General features: G+C 39.3%; 1 protein-coding gene across 17 annotated transcripts in view; it reads left to right on the forward strand.

Moving 5' to 3' along the window:
- LOC137631578 (protein bric-a-brac 1-like) overlaps positions 1-20,848 on the forward strand; it is a 406,081-nt gene that overhangs the window by 126,443 nt on the left and 258,790 nt on the right. For 2 of the 17 annotated variants that reach the window (XM_068363408.1, XM_068363409.1), the window contains exon 6: positions 3,498-4,590. The exons of 13 other annotated variants lie outside the window; for them this stretch is intronic. In XM_068363408.1, coding sequence (XP_068219509.1) covers positions 3,498-4,303 — 806 coding nt within the window. In that variant the 3' untranslated portion in view covers positions 4,304-4,590. Of the gene's footprint in view, positions 1-3,497; positions 4,591-15,506; positions 16,115-20,848 lie in introns of those variants that run through there. 2 more of the 17 variants (XM_068363420.1, XM_068363421.1) reach the window with 1 other exon arrangement.

Below are 20,848 nucleotides of genomic sequence, written 5' to 3' on the forward strand. Positions count from 1 at the left end.
TATTTTTCCATTCATTGGCATGACCTACGTATCAAGAGTGAACAACTCAGATTTTCATCTCTTATCTGGAAGGGAGGGAGATGAGAGAGAGAGAGAAAAAGAGAAAGGGATGAAGGGACATTGTGGGGCTTGAGGACAGTGTGTGAGTGTCCCGTGTTTGGACTGACAGGGGCGGTGTTTCTCTTTTCCTTTGCAGAGTGGGTGCGGTGTGGCCAGTGCAACAAGGTGTTGGGCGGGCGTCGGAGCCTCAAGCAACACGTGGCTTGCGTGCACGCCCCCGTCACCTCGCCCGGATACGAGTGCAAATATTGCCATAAGGTCTATAAGAATAAACACACGCTCTTTAGCCATATAAGTCAGTACCATAGATACTCCAACACGAAACAACAACAGCAACAACAACAACAGCAGCAGCAGCAGCAGCATTTCCAACAAGTACCACAACAACGTTCTCACCAACTTCACCACCATCAACAACAACAACGTTTCCTATCGTTGAACGTTTCTAATTCGTGCAGCTCCTCCAGCATTGTAGCCTCATCGTCTACCCCCGTCTCGTCACCTCTTCTCTCACAGCTCCACACCACCACGGCGGTGGGGATGCCCCCACCCCCACCTCTATCCCATACGGGGGCGTATGTTGACGCCCCATTAACGTCGTTGGAAAATTCAGTTGACGTTGACACGCTATCTAGTCTACTATGAGTATCTTGAGTTGTTGTATCTTCGTTGGATATCTCTCCCTGAATACATTATGGTCTGTTGTTAGTTTTTTAGGGTCTTGATAACTACATATTTAGCACTTTTATTTGGGTTTATTAAATACGTTTGGGATAACGTTTTCCGTGTAGCGTGGGGTCTTCTGATACGTGGGAAGGTTGTGAAACGTTTTATAATTATGTAGAATGACTTGCCTGCATTCGTTAACAGCTGTCTTAGTCCTTGCCTTCGATTACGCCACATTTTCGTATATGAAAGTAAGTTTTTCAATGATTATGTGTACTATTTATTCTTGCATAGCTTCAAACGTTCGTCGCATCGCCGAAAGGAAACGTTTTAGGTGTCATTAATTACGTTGCTAATTTTTCTCCTGGATTTCTTCTAGATTTGTTTCTCTTTCTCCGGAGGTTTTTGTATTTTTTTTTTTCAAACTTGTCCTTCCTTCCCCCCCCCCCCCCCCGCAAAATCGTCCTCCTTCCTCCCTCACACTCGTCCTCCTTCCTCTCCCAAACTCGTCCTCCCTCCTCCCCCAAGCTCGTCCTTCTTTCTCCCCCAAACTCGTCCTCCTTTCTCCCACAAACTCGTCCTCTTTCCTCCTTTAAACTCGTCCTCCTTTCTCCACCAAACTCGTCCTTCCTCCTCTTCCTAAACTTGTCCTCCTTCCTCCTCCCAAACTCAACCTCCTTCCTTCCCCCAAACTCGTCCTCCTTCCTCCCCCAAACTTGTCCTCCTTCCTCTCCCAAACTTGTCCTCCTTCCTCCCCCAAACTTGTCCTCCTTCCTCTCCCAAACTTGTCCTCCTTCCTCCCCCAAGCTCGTCCTCCTTTCTCCCCCAAACTCGTCCTCTTTCCTCCTCTAAACTCGTCCTCCTTCCTCCCCCCAAACTCGTCCTCCTGCCTCCCAAACTCGTCCTCCTTCCTCTCCCAAACTCGTCCTCCTTCCTCCCTTAAACTCTTCCTCCCCCAAACTCGTCCTCCTTCTTCCCTTAAACTCTTCCTCCTTCCTCCCCCAAACTCGTCCTCCTTCCTCCCTTAAACTCTTCTTGCTTCCTCCCCCAAACTCGTCCTCCTTTTCCCCACACTCGTTTTAAACTTCGATTCAACACTGCTTTTATGAATGGCACCCGAATTGATTGCTATGCATGGTTTCACCCTTTTGTACGGCGCACCACATTCTATTTTTTATGGCGCATATGCACGCAGACGAAGCACTCACTCGTTCGCCTGTTCGTCCTTTTGTTTGTTGCCTTCTGCTGCCACTGCTACTGCCGCGTTCCTGGCACTGACAACGCTGTGTTGTACCGTTGCAGGGATGACGATGCACGGACGCAGCCCCCTCGTGTATCTCCCTGTGGTGTGTCCCTTCTGCAGGAAGAAAATCAGTAACAAGTACAATCTCAAGACGCACGTGAGAAATATGCACCCGGAAAGCCTGGCCTTGGATGCGGCCTTCCTCCAGGAAATCTTTTAGATCCGAAAACTTCCTTCTTTCCTCGCTGCCGATCTAGTCATTGCCTGGCGCAACGCGTTTGGTTCCTGTGTTGTTGCTGTTCTTAAAATATTTTATTTTTCCTTGTTGCCTCTCCTCACTGGGCTATTTTCCCTGTTGGAGCCCCTGGGTTTATAGCATTCTGCTTTTCCAACTAGGATTGTAACTTATAAAGTAATATTAATATTAATGATAATAATTATATTCTTTTCTAAAGGAGAAAATTTTCTCTGCGTGAATTTCGTAGTCGTTTGTTCCCAGCGTTGTATTATTCTTTTTATTTGTTTTATTTCGGAGTAGTTTCCAACATTTTTTTTAATCAATTTCTTGTTTTGATCTTGACAATATCGATGTCTAAATACCTTTATTTCTGTTTTGATATTCACGTTATCAGTATTGGATTACCTTTATCTTTGTCAATCAAAATAGCTTTGTAACAAATGGGCTCAAATTAGAATTAAGTTACGGTAAGGTTACTTCCAAAATGCTCTCTCTCTCTCAACCTTGGGATTTTCACCAGGTTTTTTTAAGAATGGCTGATGCTTATAATGGGAGAAAAATAAAAAAAAATGACCTACGGAAACTTCAATGAGAGTACCTGCATTATGATAACTAATTCATTCATAAACCCCCCCCCCCCCCAAAAAAAAAAAAAAAAAAAATTATAATGGGAAAAAGTAAAAAGTTACCTGCGGAAACTTCAACGAGAATACCTGCATTATGACATCTACTAAATCATTCATAAACCTCAAAAAAGAAAAAAAAAAGGAAAAAAAAATGCATCATTGAAACCCTCATACCCTCAAGCCAACCCTATTGTACATTTGATTTTGAGAACTGCATGAAGTCCTATTTTATCTGAAAGTAGAACCCACTATACCTGGAAACTTGAATGATATTGATAAGACCCGTTGCTGCTCCTACGGTTTTTCTCACTGCTGCAGAGGCATTGGTGATGATATGAGGTTCAAGCATCATGTGATAAGGACATCCCAGAGTGAGTTCAAGCAACGGTGTAGTGTTCAGTAGTTAGCCAGACGTAATGGTAATGCCAGTGTTTTCCTGAACCTTTTTTTTTTTTTAGTACTGAACCTTTGATACATGATTTTATTTTTTTCATTTTTGTTTTGCTGTGCTGCTTGTCTTAAGAGAAACCATTAGTAGTGGGTAAAGCCCTTTTAGGGTAGCTTTGCGAATTATTATAATAGAGGCAGAGGAGGAGGAGGAAGAGAGGGAGAGAAAGAAAGAAAGCGGCGCTGACCGGGTGTTTTTGTGTCTTTCTCGTTGCAGGGGTGCGGGCGTGGGTGGTGGGCGGGGTTGTAGGTGGGTCGGTGTCGTGTCCCGTTTGTGGCAAGCGCCTCAGCAACAAGTACAACCTGCGCATCCACATCAGGGACAAACACGAAACACACGAGGGGTCCCGCCCCACCTGCGCTACCTGCTGCCGCACCTTCAAGAATGCCAACAGCCTTCGGGTCCACTCCATCAAGCAGCACGGGCACCTCAGCAATAGGCGGCGCCTTAGGGCAGCGGCTGCCGCAGCCGCCGCTGCCATGTACCGGCATCACCAGCACAATTCGCTGATGGCACTCAACACCATCTCGACGTCTATGCATTCCTCTCACGCCTCTAGTACCTCCTCCTCTTACCATCATCAACAGCAACAGCATCTTCCGCCCCCTAACAGTAGCGGCAGTAACCATTCCAGGTATCGTGACACCGTCACTAGCTCGTCCACCACCTCCTCCTCCTCTTCCTCATCCCAACACCCCCAGCCTTCCATGCCCGTCATCAGCCCGCACAACGGTGCCTCACCTGTGGAAAGAACAAGTGGTCCGCTGACCGAGGATGGGGTATCCCTGGAGAAGGAAGGCTTTGACAGCTACTTCCCATCTTCGGGAGATGGATTACGCGTCCTCCAGCAACAGCAAGTTCACCGACAGTCCTCCACCTCTATACCTGCCCCTCCTCAGAGCCCTCTACAAGCGAGCGACTCACACCTTCTCGGGGAGGAGCCCAGCCCGCGCCTAACCTCACCGGCCTTCCGGGAGAGGCCGTCGCAGGCTAGTCGCCAGGGGCACCAGCAGCTGTCTTAAGACGTACTGTAACTGATCGCTTAGTGAAGATGAATATTAAGAATTGATTGAAGACACCCAACCAGTAATCACAAATAGGAATGAGTCTTAGGTAAAAGTTTTATATAGATATATTTTGTAGATTTTTTTTTGTCTCCCTTCTTAGGGGAAAAGTCATTCAGTTGTAGATAGTCCTTACCCCGGAAGCCCTTTGTCAAACAGATGCATATACTGTATAGATATATGAGATATTTTAAGACCGTGAAATCTAATGCGTTTTTTGTATAATAAAGTCATAAGCTCTGAAAGATTTATTTTTTATTTTTCATCCCACAAATTTTTACTGATAAAAGATGTCATTGAAATGTTGTGTTGGTTACTCTTTTGAAGAAAGGTCTCAAATTTTGTAGTCAATTGATTTGAATTAATGTTTTTTTTTTCCTGATGCTTTTTGTCTGAATTACTCAGAATTGAAGTTAATTCAAAGATATTTTTATAAAAAAAACTAGTCTTGATTATTACTATAAATATTGTACATGGAATTTCCTAATTTCGAAAGGCTCTAATTTCATATGAGGTGTAATTTATGCAAATCTTTGATCTCGCTTGCAATAATCTCGCGTGTGGTACCTCACCTTTGACAAAGTCAGGAGATGCCTTTGATGAAAGTTTTCTTGAGGCTGGAGAGTGAGTTGGTAAGTTTATGTTTTTTAAAGGACCCCCAGTCTCTCTCTCTCTCTCTCTCTCTCTCTCTCTCTCTCTCTCTCTCTCTCTCTCTCTCTCTCTCTCTCTCTCTCTCTATAAGCATATGTAAACATACAGTTTATGTGTGATGTTTAAAAACAAGTTTGTTCCAACACAGAGACTTACCTCGAAACAACAAATTACTAATAATTTGTGATTTTTTGAAGAAATGGTGTGTTTTGTATTGAACAAAATAACTTGAATCTGCCTCTTGAAAAAAGTTAGGGGCTAAAAGGAAATTCTTTTTACTGGTTATGTTTTCATCGCAGTGGAATAAAGACTTTAGGCATTAGTATCTGGTTACGGAATATTGGCTTAATGGTTGCATATCCAGTACCAAAATTTAAAGGAATTGCTCTGCTCTTTCGTAAGCAAGTGCAGAAAAGGATCAAGGGATGCTGAAGGTAAATGGAATCTCCAACCTGGTAGTTAAGTCCAATAAGAATCCTTGTCTTCGGGAATACTATAGCTAATAGAATCAATAGCCTGGTATTGAAGCCAAATGAGAATCCTTGTCGCCAGGGATACTTGAGCTAATAGAAACTCCAACCTGGTGCTGGAGCCCAATAAAGATCCTGCTCTACAGGGATACTGGAGTTAATAAAATCCCTAGTCTAGTAGTGGAGCCCAATAAAAATCCTGGTCTCCAGTAATGCTGGAGCTAGTAGAATCTCCAGCCTGGTGCTGGAGCCCAATAAAGATCCTGCTCTGCAGGGATACTGGAGTTAATAGAATCCCTAGTCTGGTAGTGGAGCCCAATGAAAATTCTGGTCTCCAGGAATGCTGGAGCTAATAGAATCTCCAGCCGGGTACTGGAGCCCAATAAAAATCGTGGTTTTCAGGGATACTGGAGTTAATAGAATCCCTAGCCTAGTAGTGGAGCCCAATAAAAATCCTGGTCTCCAGGAATGCTGGAGCTAATAGAATCTTCAGCTTGGTATTGGAGCCCAATAAAGATCTTGGTCTCCAGGAATGTTGGAGCTAATAGAATCTCCAGCCTGGTATTGGAGCCCAGTAAAAATCCTGTTCTCCAGGAATGCTGTAGCTAATAGACTCTCCAGCCTGTAATTGGAGCCCATTAAAAATCTTGGTCTCTAAGAATGCTGGAGCTAATAGAATCTCCAGCCTGGTATTGGAGCTCAGTAAAAGTCCTGGTCTCCAGGAATGCTGGAGCTAATAGACTCTCCAACCTGTTATTGGAGCGAAATAAAAATCCTGGTCTCCAAGGATGGTGGGGCTAATAGATTCCTCGATCTGGTATTGAAGCTCAATAAAAAGCCTGGTCTCCAGAGATACTGGAGCTAATGGAATCCCCAGCCTGATATTGGAGCCAAATAAAAATCTTGGGTCTCAGGGATTACTTGACCTAATGGACTCTCCAACTTGGTAGTGAAGCCAATTCAGAATCCTGAAGCCATAGAATTATTTGTGGACAGGTGATTCATAACCATTTGCTCAAAATTTCCATCGAACAGTCAATGTATATTTTATTGTCTTCGCTTATTATCCCCACATCACACTGAGTGACAACCCCAGTCACTCGAACAGCCCTTGGGGGTGGGGATTATCACTCGAAACCACTTCAGATTATGTAGATTTGTTATTACTTGAATGATCAACACATTTATAATAAAATATATATGATTATCCGGTAGGAAGATATGTTTTGAAAGGTAGTGACTTAAGTTTCTAAACATTTAAATTGAATGAAAAAATAATGAGTCATTGCTGTTAGTTACCTTGAAAATGCGATTTAGGGAATCGGAAATTTCACGAATTAGCCACATTTTGTTTCTAGAAAACTGTGAATAATTTTATTAAAAACTCATAACTTGTGATACATCAATTTACTGCCAAGTAAAATAAGTAATTCTTCAAATTTTTACGAGACTTCAATATGACCCTGTTTAGTGCGCAAGTTTTTTTTTTTTTTTTTCGAGAAGAGCTATTGGACGCGGATATGAGTTCTCTCTCTCTCTCTCTCTCTCTCTCTCTCTCTCTCTCTCTCTCTCTCTCTCTCTCTCTCTCTCTCTCTCAAGTTATTGTTTTTGACGCCAGAAACTAATCAAGTGTGATTTTTTTTTGTAATAATAATCAACATTCTATGTACATATTTTTTTTTATTCTAAATAAAAGAAAAAAACGTATTTTTTAATGATATTTCCTGAAATAATTCTGAAACGGGAGATTTACGTGCACATTTGGCCAACAACAGTCAATGATGTCTGTTCTGACTTAGAAATTGGTTACAGAATGATAAATAAGAGTTAGAAATTACGTTGTGGGTCATCTTTATAATGTCTAAGACCTTACATAACTGAATTGTAGTTTTATTATTATTATTATTATTATTATTATTATTATTATTATTATTATAACTATTATAATTATTATTACTACTACTACTATCCAAGCTACAACCCTAGTTTGAAAATTAAGATGCTATAAGCCCGAGGGCTCCAATAGGAAAAATAGCCCAGTGAGGAAAGGAAATAAGGAAATAGATAAATGATGAGAAAAAATTAATAAATCAATCTAAAAACAGTAACAACTTTTTATGTATTGATTGACTAACTTGGATTGAGATATTGAGGTTGAGAGACAACTATAATGAAGAGATTATATATATATATATATATATATATATATATATATATATATATATATATATATATATATATATATATATATATATATATATATATATATATATATATATATATATATCAACCACGGTGGCATCTGATACCAAATTCTTGCCCAGCCAAAGGAATTTATCATAAATGAATTTCGAGTGGATATATTTTCCCAAAGGTACAATTCGATATTGAATGCCAGCCAGAATGACTCTGATGCCATCGTGTTTGATATTTACATTAATTAAAATCACGAGTGTTACTGATATAAATGTGTGTGTATATATACTATATATATATATATATATATATATATATATATATATATATATATATATATATATATATATATTAAAGAGAGAGAGAAAGAAAGTAGTAGTAGTTTAAGCTTCTGTTCTTCGCTACCCGTTTCTCTCTTGAATTACAGCTATTATCAAGATGATGATATATATATATATATATATATATATATATATATATATATGTGTGTATATATATATATATATATATATATATATATATATATATATATATATATATATATATATATATATATATATATATATATCATCTTTCTTAACAAATGAATAAATTTATCCATTACCTTTTCTTCAGAGTAATTTGTCTCCCTGATATTCATAGGCCTAAAATTTATATTTGTGAGAATTGTAGAGGCCCAAGGCGTTGCTTTAAGGTCGAGAGAAGGAGTTTGATGTTAGAGAGAGAGAGAGAGAGAGAGAGAGAGAGAGAGAGAGAGAGAGAGAGAGAGAGAGAGAGAGATGACCTAATTTAAGAGATGTCTCTTTATTCAGGTTGAAACGTTAAACATGATTGATGGAATGCTGTGGATGCATTACCGTCAGAATTAGCAACGCTGGATAGTTATGAGAGAGAGAGAGAGAGAGAGAGAGAGAGAGAGAGAGAGAGAGAGAGAGAGAGAGAGAGAGAGAGAGAGAGGTCGTTGCCCCGTGTGGCATATTTATGAAAGGCATAGCGGCTTTAAGTAAATATGACAAAAGAATTTTTTTTTTAAAGAGAGGCGTATTGTGGGGGTATAGCTGGCAAACCACTCTTTAATATTTTTTTTTCCTTTTCCCCCCATGGAATTAATGTTCATATGTCCAAAGTGGAAATTTGAGCTTTATAAAATTTCCAGCCGTCGAGAGGGAGAAGGAAAGCTCTGGAATGGGTTTTTGGGGGATAGAGGGGTAGGGGGGGGGGGGGTTAGTGAGGGAGGAAAAAGTTGAATGAAAATAGAGAAATTGGTGGGGATGTCTGTCGTAATGGGACCTAAAGGGAATAGAAGCTTCGGTGATATTCAAGGTTGGGGAACCTTTAAAGATGACGTCTACAGGGCTTGGGGGATGTGAGTGTAGGTGTGTGTGTGTGCGTGCGTGTGTGTGGCCAGTATGGAAGGATTTGTAATGGATATCCTTCCAGATTGTAATTTTATTTGGAAATTTTTTCAAAGGAATAAATTAATTTGTTGAAGCAGATATTGAAGATTGCGACGAAACCGAATTGTGGATAGAATATACATAATAATACACTCCTAACCATCAAATACACTAGATGAAATATACTTACTGGTACACCTCAGTCATCAAATACACTACATTGAAACATTTTCTGTACACATATATGATATGATGTGGCAATGCACAAGAATGAATACAGAATGCACGTGCATTCATGCTGTGTTACATAGCTTCAGATAATGATGATGCTGATGATGATGAATATTATTATTATTATTATTATTATTATTATTATTATTATTATTACTTGCTAAGCTACAACCCTAGTTAGAAAAGCAGGATGCTATAAGCCCAGGTGCTCCAACGGGGAAAATAACCCGGTGAGGAAAGGAAACAAGGAGAAATGAAATATTCTAAGAACAGTAGCAATATTGAAATAGATATTTCTTATATGAACTATAAAAACTTTACCAGATCTCGAGGAAGAGAAATAAGATAGAATAGTGTGCCTGAGTGTACCTTCAAGCAAGAGAACTCTAGGCCAAGACAGTGGAAGACCATGGTATAGATACTATGGCACTACCCAAGACTAGAGAACAGTGGTTTGATTTTGGAGTGTTCTTCTAGAAGAGCTGCTTACCATAGCTGAAGAGTCTCTTCTATCCTTTAAGTGAATTACATAGACGAACAATGGATGCTGGAATAACGTTTCTTGACTAACTGTGATAATCTTATCTTTTTTTTTTCCTTTTAAGAGTTATTTCCTCTTCTTTTTTATTCATAAAATTGATATCATTGTTATTCTACAATGCTCAATCGGTAGGTATTGCGGATAACCAACTCATCCACTTATATCTGGTAAACGTTTTTGAATAAATTACTTACGTTCTTGAATCTTTCAGTAAGTAAATAGTATTGGAACGAGTCTGTGAATGATAAGCTTGAATTGGTATGGGAATAAACTCAAATTGTTTAGAAATTGACACTTAAAATGAAATGATGGCTTGACGTACAGTGGAGAGAAATCACGTTAGGTTTAAGATTCCTATTACATTGCTTTTAGATTTAGCTCGTAGCTTTGTCAAGTTACGTTTAAGACTTTGGTCCATAAAGTCTCTGAAGGCGATATATGACTATCATTTAGCTGTGATATCTCTAATTGTAAATAGATATACATTTGAAAATATTATCTTGTATTCGGTCGTATGCAAAGCATTTTTCCATAACCAAACGATTGCAACATTTTGTTCAGTAATTTTTTTTTCTTCTTTTTTTTTCTTTTTTTTTACTACTACTACTACTACTACTACTACTACTACTACTACTACTACTTTTCGAGGTCCTGTTCCAAAGAGCCTTATAATACTAATTTATACAGATTACATTTCCATAATTGTTCCCTACGATTTTGACCAGTGAAATTGCGTATTGGTATCCCTCATTTATATGGAATGTTGTATGGGAGATTTACCTGGGTATTGTATGGGAAATTTCTTTTTGGTATACCCCATTTACTGGTGGTTTTGTATGGATATTGTGTGGGAGATTTGTTACCTGGGTATTGTATGGGAAATTGCTTTTTGGTATACCCCATTTACTGGTGATTTTGTATGGATACACTGGGAGATTTGTTACTTAGGGACTGTATGGGAAATAGCTCTTTGGTATACCCCATTTACTAGTGATTTTGTATGGATACACTGGGAGATTTGTTACTTAGGGACTGTATGAGAAATAGCTCTTTGGTGTACCCCATTTACTGGTGATTTTGTATGGATACACTGGGAGATTTGTTACTTAGGGACTGTATGGGAAATAGCTCTTTGGTATACCCCATTTACTGGTGATTTTGTATGGATACACTATGGGAGATTTGTTACCTGGGTACTGTATAGGAAATTTCTTTTTGGTATACCCCATTTACTGGTGGTTTTGTATGGATACACTGGGAGATATATTACCTGGGTATTGTATGGGAAATTGCTTTTTGGTATACCTCATTTACCGGTGGTTTTGTAGGGCATACTCTATGGAAGATTTGTTGCATTATTATTATTATTATTATTATCACTTGTAAAGCTACAACCCTAGTTGGAAAAGCAGAATAGTATAAGCCCAGGAGCTCCAATAGGGAAAATAGCCCAGTGAGGAATGGAAACAATAAAAAATGAAATATCTTAGTTGTAACGATATTAAAATAAATATTTCTTAAATAAACTATAAAAACTATAACAAAACACGAGGAAGAGAAATAAGATAGAATAGTGTGCCAGAGTGTACCCTCAAGCAAGAGAGCTCTAACCCAAGACAGGGGAAGACCATGGTACAGAAGCTATGACACTACCCAAGACTAGAGAACAATGATTTGATTTTGGAGTGTCCTCCTAGAAGAGCTGCTTACCATCTACCCTTATGTGTGAGAAAGGAGAAATTGACACCACTTTATATTTGAAAAGAGTCTCAAATTTGTTAAGAGAGGGAAAGAGAGGAGACTGCTCCCCCGCCCCCTGTTCTTTCGCAATAATAAAGAAATGCAAAGGCACTATAGATATGATATTATTACGTGGCCTTCAAGTTTTCTGACGCAATCTTAACTAGATTTGAGGATGATTGTGATAATATGTTATTGTCAGTCGAGCAAGAGGGGAAAGAGTTGGCCTTATATTGAAATATCGGATTTGTGATTTAGAAGCACCCTATGATTCTCAACCTATATTATTTTTATTTGATTATTAATACATTTTTGTAAAGTACGTATTTTATTTTAATGAGTGTACAAGTGATATTTTTTAAAGATAATTTCTTAAACATTACATTTTTCCATGATATGGCTCCTTCGTCCCCAGGGACTCCTTTAATCCTTCATCTTTCAACTAAATGATCAACTTATCAAACAATCCTTCCTTTTTTATACTTCTGATATGTGAAATTCGATACTTATTTCTGCAACTTGGAGCAAATGTTTTTTTGTTGAACAGGCTGACATAAGTCTTTTCATAGTCTGTATATGAATTATCTGTTTTAATGTTATTAATGTTTTTTAAGATGTTTTATATTTAATTTTTCATTACTTATATCATTTATTTATATCCTTGTTTCCTTTCCTCACTGGGCTATTTTTCCCTGTTGGAGCCCTGGGCTTATAGCATCCTGATTTTGAACTAGGCTTCTATCTTGGCTAGTAATAATGATGATAATGTCAGAATGGCCGCTCTATCATTAATTTGAAATTGATTGACACCGAGTTATTACAATCGCTGGATTTGATTAGGACATCCATCCACATTGGTTTTTGTGTCTCGTTTTCAACTTCACGAGTGGAGCAATGATTAATTTTCTTTAAATAACTCAATTAATAATATAGGAGGAGTATTGATGTCTTGTGAGATATGAACCAACGGGAATTGTTTTCTTGCTGGAAGTTCAAAAGTTCTTTTTATAGTTTATATGTATGAAATATCTGTTTTAATGTTTTAAGGTCGCTCATGAATAGCATAGGCAAGGGACAGTGACATTGCCCTAGCAATCAGGACAATGCCCTAGAGACTGACCATATATTATATAATCAGCGCCCAAGCTAGGACCAGGGAGGGCCAGGCAGTGGCTGCTGATGACTCAGCAGATAAAATATTTTTATTTTAATTGTTCATTCCTTCACATATCACTTATTTATTTCCGTATTTCCTTTCTTCATCAGGCTAATTTTCCCTGTTGGAAGCCTTGGGCTTACATCATCCTTCTTTTCCAAATAGGGTTGTAGTTTAGCTATACTTAATTTTTTTTTTTTTTAGTAGACACATTTGCACTGACTCGTAGGGTTGCCCTTTTAGCTCGGAAAAGTTTCCTGCTACCTGATTGGTTGTACAAGATAATTCTAACTAATCAGCTAGTTGGGGAAACTTCTCCGAGCTAAAAGGGCACCACTGCGAGTCTGTGCAAATGCGTCTCATTAAAAAAATCAAGTATAGTTATAATAATAATAATAATAATGATGATGATGATGATGATAATGATAATAATAATGATAATAATAATAATAATAATATCAATAATAATAATGAAAAATAGAGTTACCCAGTACCAGTTATGCTCTTAGTTACTGTTTAACATTTTGATCTTTGGGAAGGAGGGAAAAATTCCTAATAAATTTTAATTTTTGAGAGAGAGAGAGAGAGAGAGAGAGAGAGAGAGAGAGAGAGAGAGAGAGAGAGAGAGAGAGAGAGAGAGAGAGAGAGAGACGTAGGTAGGTATACGTACTGCTCAAAAATATACAAAATCGTTGCTTGCAACTACTGCGAGGGTGATCTTTTGACATTTCGCAAAATGATCTCTTGGATTAATGCTTCAAGCTTAAATCATCCTGGCCTCCAGGCTTGGAAGCAGTTGCCTATTGTTTGTATTTATTTATTTATTTATTTATTTATTTATTTTATTTTTTTTTTTTTTTGCACGATTTTTTTTTCCTCCAAAGTCAATCTGTCATTGAAACAGGGTTGCCAAGTTTTCCAAAATGAGAAAAGGCCAACGTCTGATCAACTGCAGCTTTAAAAGGCCAACCTAATAGTAGAAAATGGCCTAAAATATACCATTTAAGGCTAAACAATTTCAAAAAGGCCAAATTTAGGTATATAGCACGAAAAAGCCAAATTTTGAGATTTTGGCCTGAAAAAGGCCAACATGGCAACCCTGCATTGAAATTTTATTTTTCTTTAATTACGTATTTGCTATATTGCGACTAATTTAACTAAATATTTCCTTTTAAAGAATGTATTTTATGTATTTTCACTTTTGTTTATTACACTTCTTCAGTATTTTATGTATTTCCTTCAAATAAGGATTTTTATCATATGATTTCTTTATTATTTAAGGAAATATAATAAAAGCTAGCTTGTGAGGTAATGTCAGGTTATCCGAAAATTAGGTCATATTTTTTTCATCAGAAAATGGTCCCGGATTTATTTCTTTCCTAAACCAATTAACAGTGTTTTTCTTTATGAGTCTAATCTGCCAAATCTGGTCTTGAGTTTAATCTGTAATGTTTGGTGTGTTCAAAATCTGTTCTAGGTTTCAAGGAATCAGATTTTGAAACCATCTGTTTGTATAACTTCATTATGATGTATTCTCTTCGTGATAATAACATTCCATTGTTCAAATACACCGGATGATTTTGAACGTGCTCATGCATATTACATCTGTAACGAAACTGGTGTTATGATCTTTTCAGTTTTCGGTTTTTCCAAAGCGTATTCTCTCATATTTATTTTTGTTCTAACATTTCTCTTGTGTTCAGTTTGCGGTTTTTCCAAAGCGTATTCTCTCATGTCTATTTTTGTTCTAACATTTCTCTTGTGTTCAGTTTGCGGTTTTTCCAAAGCGTATTCTCTCATGTTTATCCTCTATTTAACATTTCTCTATGTTAAGTTTTCGGTTTTTCCAAAGCGTATTCTCTCATGTTTATTTTTGTTCTAACATTTCTCTTGTGTTCAGTTTTCGGTTTTTCCAAAGCGTATTCTCTCATGTTTATTTTTGTTCTAACATTTCTCTTGTGTTCAGTTTTCGGTTTTTCCAAAGCGTATTCTCTCATGTCTTTTTGTTCTAACATTTCTCTTGTGTTCAGTTTGCGGTTTTTCCGAAGCGTATTCTCTCATGTTTATCCTCTATTTAACATTTCTTTATATTCAGTTTTCGGTTTTTCCAAAGCGTATTCTCTCATGTTTATTTTTGTTCTAACATTTCTCTATGTTCAGTTTTCGGTTTTTCCAAAGCGTATTCTCTCATGTTTTTCTTTATTTAACATTTCTCTATGTTCAGTTTTCGGTTTTTCCATAGCATATTCTCTCATGTTTATTTTTGTTCTAACATGTCTCTTATGTTCGGTTTTCGGTTTTTCCAAAGCGTATTCTCTCGTGTATATTTGGTCTAACATTTCTCAATGTTCAGTTTTCGGTTTTTCCAAACCGTATTCTCTCATGTTTATTTTTGTTTTAACATTTCCCTATGTTGGATTTGCGGTTTTTCCAAAGCGTATTCTCTCATGTTTATTTTTGTTTTAACATCCCTCTATGTTCAGTTTGCGGTTTTTCCAAAGCGTATTCTCTCATGTTTATTTGTTTTAACATTTCTCCATGTTTGGGGGTTCATGTTTCCTTCAGCATTATTGAATTTATTGATCTTGTTGTGATGTTGCCTGAGAGCTGTCTTGCCTGCCTCGCACAAACAAACACACACAGCTTTTGCACGCCTGCCTCAACCCCCCAACACCTTCCCCCCTCCTCCTCCTCCTTACTCCTCCTCCCCGTACCCCTCTCCCTCACTGCGCAAGTTGGGCCAACCCCCCTCACCTCACCTGTTTTCTTCGTGTTGCAGGTGAGGTGGAGGAGGCTAACGTGTGCCGGTTTTGCGGCAAACTGTGCAGCAACCGGTACAACCTGAAGAAGCACGAAAGAGACATGCACCTGAACAGGGGCGCCAAATTCGGTTGCGATTTGTGCGGGCGGCAGTACAGCTCCCTCAACAGCTTGCAGGTCCATCGGAGTAACTCGCATCCGACGGGCGTCGTCCGTCGAAGGAACTCCGCCTTGATGGGGCACCCCTTCCATCTCGGGCTGTCGGCAGCGAACCCACATCACCATCATCTCCTTCAGCAGCAGCAACAACACCAGCAACAACAACAGCAGCAGGAGGAGCAGCAACTGTTACAGCAGCAGCAACAACAACAGCAACAGCAACTTCTACAGCCTCTTGGTCCTACTCCCCAGCCACAGCAGGTTCAACAGCAGGCCATGAAGTTCCTCCCGGACGAATTTCCCTCCCCACCGACCGTCATGATAAGGGAAGACCTCCATCCCCAGCCTCACTTCTACCAGATGCACGAGGGCCCGCCGGGACCCCTGTCCTCCGGGGATCCCGCTGATGCTGCTACTATCGCCGCTCTCTTTAGGAAAACACTGAGGACGTAGCAGTTACAGTAACGAGCCTTTGCTCTGGGAATTTTTTTTTTTCATTCCTCCAAAGGGGAGAACTTGGAGGGAATTTTTTCATTCCTCCGAAGGGGAGATTTTCGAGGGACTTTTTTCATTACTCCAGAGGGGAGATTTTTGAGTTTTTTTTTTTCTTTTCATCCCTCCAGAAGAGAGATATTTGAGGGACATTTTTTCATTCCTCCAGAGGACAGATCTTGGAGGGACATTTTTCACTCCTCAAAAGTGGAGAAATTGGAGGGACTTTTTTTTTTTCATTCCATTGAAAGGAGAAATTGAAGGGGCTTTTTTCATTCCTCAAAAGTGGAGAAATTGGAGGGACTTTTTTTTTCATTCCATTGAAAGGAGAAATTGAAGGGGCTTTTTTTCATTCCTCAAAAAATGGAGAAATTAGAGGGACTTTATTTCATTCCTCCAAAGGGGAAAATTTGGAGGGACATGAAGTCACAATTGCAAGGGTGAGGAGGGAAAGATGAAATGGGATGATCTTGGAGGGTCGGGGGATTTTGTAGTTTTGCATTTATTCATAAACAGTGTGTTGGAAAGTTTTTTTGTTTTCATGTGTACTTTTTAAACCAAAGGAAACATTAAGCCATTAGTTAATGGAAAGGTTCCTACACACTTACACAGAGAGCTTAGCCCTACTCACCGCGTGCTTAGCGACGTGCAAATCAATACACTTGTTACCATTAACAGACTCAATGTCTTTTTTTAACTATTTGTATGGAATGTAATTGTCTCTTCATTGTTGACTCTTTAGCATTTTCCAGTAGCTTTTAGGCATTGTAAACATCACCGCATTAGTGTAGGGGCATCACATTTAGCAACATCTGTTTGTTTGTCAAAGGGACATTCACATTTAGCAACATCTTTTTGTTTGTCAAAGGGACATTCACATTTAGCAACATCTGTTTGTCAAGGGGAGATTCACCTTTAGCAACATCAGTTTGTCAAAGGGACATTCATATTTAGTAACATCTGTTTTTTTGTCAAAGGGACATTCACATTTAGCAACATCTGTTTGTTTGTCAAAGGGACATTCACATTTAGCAACATCTGTTTGTTTGTCAAAGGGACATTCACATTTAGAAACATGTTTGTCAAAGGGACATTCACATTTAGCAACATCTGTTTGTCAAAAGGACATCACATTTTAAAACATCTGTTTGTCAAAGGGACATTCACATTTAGAAACATGTTTGTTTGTTAAAGGGACATCACATTTAGAAACATGTTTGTCAAAGGGACATTCACATTTAGAAACATGTTTGTCAAAGGGACATTCACATTTAGCAACATCTGTTTGTCAAAGGGACATCACATTTTGAAACATCTGTTTGTCAAAGGGACATTCACATTTAGAAACATGTTTGTTTGTTAAAGGGACATTCACATTTAGAAACATGTTTGTTTGTTAAAGGGACATCACATTTAGCAACATCTGTTTGTTAAAGGAACATTCATATTTTGAAACTATCTGTTTTTTTGTCAAAGGGACAGACATCACATTTAGCAACATCTGTTTGTTTGTCAAAGGGACATTCACATTTAGCAACGTCTGTTTGTCAAAGGGACATTCACATTTAGCAACATCTGTTTGTTTGTCAAAGGGACGTTCTCATTTAGCAACATCTGTTTTTTTGTTAAAGGGACATTCACATTTAGCAACATTTTTGTTTGTCAAAGGGACATTCACATTTAGCAACATCTGTTTGTTTGTCAAAGGACAGGCATTACATTTAGCAACATCTGTTTGTTTGTCAAAGGAACATTCACATTTAGAAACATGTTTGTTTGTCAAAGGGGCATTCACATTTAGCAACATCTGTTTGTTTGTCAAAGGGACGTTCACATTTAGCAACATCTGTTTTTTTGTTAAAGGGACATTCACATTTAGCAACATTTTTGTTTGTCAAAGGGACATTCACATTTAGCAACATCTGTTTGTTTGTCAAAGGACAGGCATTACATTTAGCAACATCTGTTTGTTTGTCAAAGGAACATTCACATTTAGAAACATGTTTGTTTGTCAAAGGGGCATTCACATTTAGCAACATCTGTTTGTTTGTCAAAGGGACGTTCACATTTAGCAACATCTGTTTTTTTGTTAAAGGGACATTCACATTTAGCAACATTTTTGTTTGTCAAAGGGACAGACATCACATTTAGCAACATCTGTTTGTTTGTCAAAGGAACATTCACCTTTAGCAACATCTGTTTGTTTGTCCAAAGGACATCACATTTAGCAACATTGTTTGTCAAATGAACAAAGAATGAACTTTTAGATACAGACCAGTCCGTAGATCTTAAGATGCCATGAAACTGTTCCCTTCATTTCTGGCTTGAAAAAAAAGGACATATTTTTGTACGTGTGTATTATTAAGATATTTTTCTCTTTAATGTGTATTTGTATGTATGTACGTATGTATGTCTTTGTATATTTGCCATTTTTTAGTCTTGATCTCGTGTTTTTTTTAGTAAACTGGTGGGAATCAGTATTCTCTATTTAGTGATAAATGATAAAGTAGAGGAATATGTCAAAATAGGAAAAAGTTAAAAAAAAAAAAATGTTGGGTTGTGTTGAGGTGGTTATGAGAGGTCATCATCAATGCCCCCCAGCGCCCTCCCAGCCTTCGGCGTCTCTTACACCAATGGTCGGCTGTTTCAGGGGCAGTGCCGTCGACGGGAAGGCTGGGCATCCACACGCCACTCCTCTCCCCTAAGTATGAGGTCGGGTCGACGACGACGCTGGCGACGCAGAGGTGTCCCCCTCCCCCTACCTCCCTCCACCATCCTCTCCACCACCTCCACCCCCTCCCTGGAGATTGCCAACGCTGGCGGGAGCAGTAGTAGCAACACTCCCACCACCACCCTGAGTAGCGTCCGCCCTTCCTCCGCCTTGGACATTACCACTTCCAGCGCCCTCCTTTCGACACCGGCGTCGTTGGCTCTGTCGTCCTCCTTCTCCTCGCCTTCCACGACCTCCTTCTCTCCCGGCGGCGGGGCTGTCGGGCCAGGGGCCAACCTCCTCTCCAGCCTGCGGTCGCAAGTGGCCTCCTCCTCGGTTTGCGACCTCCCGGGGTTAACAGTCCCTCGCAGCATCAGCAGCAGCATCAGCAACCTCCGTTGGAGGGGAGCAGTGGCGGTGGGTATCATGGCCTGCTGGGCTTAGAGGGATGTTCCCCTCTAGGTTATGCCAATATGGTCGACACCCCGACGTCCTTGGCCCTGACGAGCCTCGGGTACGGCCCCTCGCCCATCGCCCGCACACGCCCCCCCACGGGAGAGGAAGTGGCCTGCGGCGTGTGCGGGAAAATCCTCTGTAATAAGTATGTGCTCAAAACTCACCTGCGGGACATGCACGGGCCCCGCCAGAGTATGCAGTGCCCCGTGTGCCATCGCATATACGCCTCCCTGAACTCGCTGAGGGCCCACATGAGCGGAACTCACAAAAAGGCCCAGTCTCTTCCCCAAACCCCGCAGCAGCAGCCGCCACCCCAACGCTTTTAGTCACTACAGAGTGACGTCGAGGGGGGGGCAATGACATTGTGTATGTGCATATACATGCATATTCATACTCGCTTATGTTTATGTATGTTTGTATATGTAGATATTAAGGTATATATGACATTTAAGATTATTTACAAGGAATGTATAGTGATGTATTGTGGTGGTACCTAGAATCTCTCTCTCTCTCTCTCTCTCTCTCTCTCTCTCTCTCTCTCTCTCTCTCTCTCTCCTCTCTCTCTCTCTCTCTCTCTCTCTCCGGCATATTTCCATATGGGCATTTTTTATGTGATTGATTTCAAAATATTCAAAATCAAATTTATCCAAATTGTTAATATTATTTACCACCTCTCTCTCTCTCTCCCTCTCTCTCTCTCTCTCTCTCTCCTCTCTCTCTCTCTCTCTCTCTCTCTCCTCTCTCTCTCTCTCTCAGGCATATTTCCATATGGGCATTTTTATGTGATTGATTTTAAGATATTCGAAATCAAATTTATTCAAATAGTTTATATTATTTATCTCTCTCTCTCTCTCCTCTCTCTCTCTCTCTCTCTCCTCTCTCTCTCTCTCTCTCTCTCTCTCTCTCTCTCTCTCTTCAGGCATATTTCCATATGGACATTTTTTTTTGTATAGGAATTATTTTTATTGACGTAAATTTGATTGATTTTAAGATATTCAAAAATGAAATTTATTCAAATAGTTTATATAATTTATCTCTCTCTCTCTCTCTCTCTCTCTCTCTCTCTCTCTCTCTCTCTCTCTCTCTCTCTCTCTCTCTCTCTCCTGTCGGAAATGAGTATATTAAACCTCTTTATTAATTGTTGATTTAAGCAATCAATCAGTAGTTCCTGGTGGTTAAATCATCGAAAATTATTTCTACCAGCTTTAGAGAGAGAGAGAGAGAGAGAGAGAGAGAGGAGAGAGAGAGAGAGAGAGAGAGAGAGAGAGAGAGAGAGAGAGACAGAGAGATTACGACACTAATGAGGAAATGGAATTTCTTTGCTGATGTGCAAGTATATGATTAAGTCGAAAAGAAATGTGATTGGAAGTAGAGAGTTGAGGAAAATATGAGAGAGAGAGAGAGAGAGAGAGAGAGAGAGAGAGAGAGAGAGAGAGAGAGAGGGGGGGGGGCACGGTTAGAAACGTAATGGCTCTCAGTCAAATTAGATATTACATCATTCCTCTTTCTGGTTCAAGAAACAAGATAGTGCCCCCCCTCCTTTT

The sequence above is a fragment of the Palaemon carinicauda genome, chromosome 40 (assembly GCF_036898095.1).
Source record: "Palaemon carinicauda isolate YSFRI2023 chromosome 40, ASM3689809v2, whole genome shotgun sequence".
Lineage (NCBI taxonomy): Eukaryota > Metazoa > Arthropoda > Malacostraca > Decapoda > Palaemonidae > Palaemon > Palaemon carinicauda.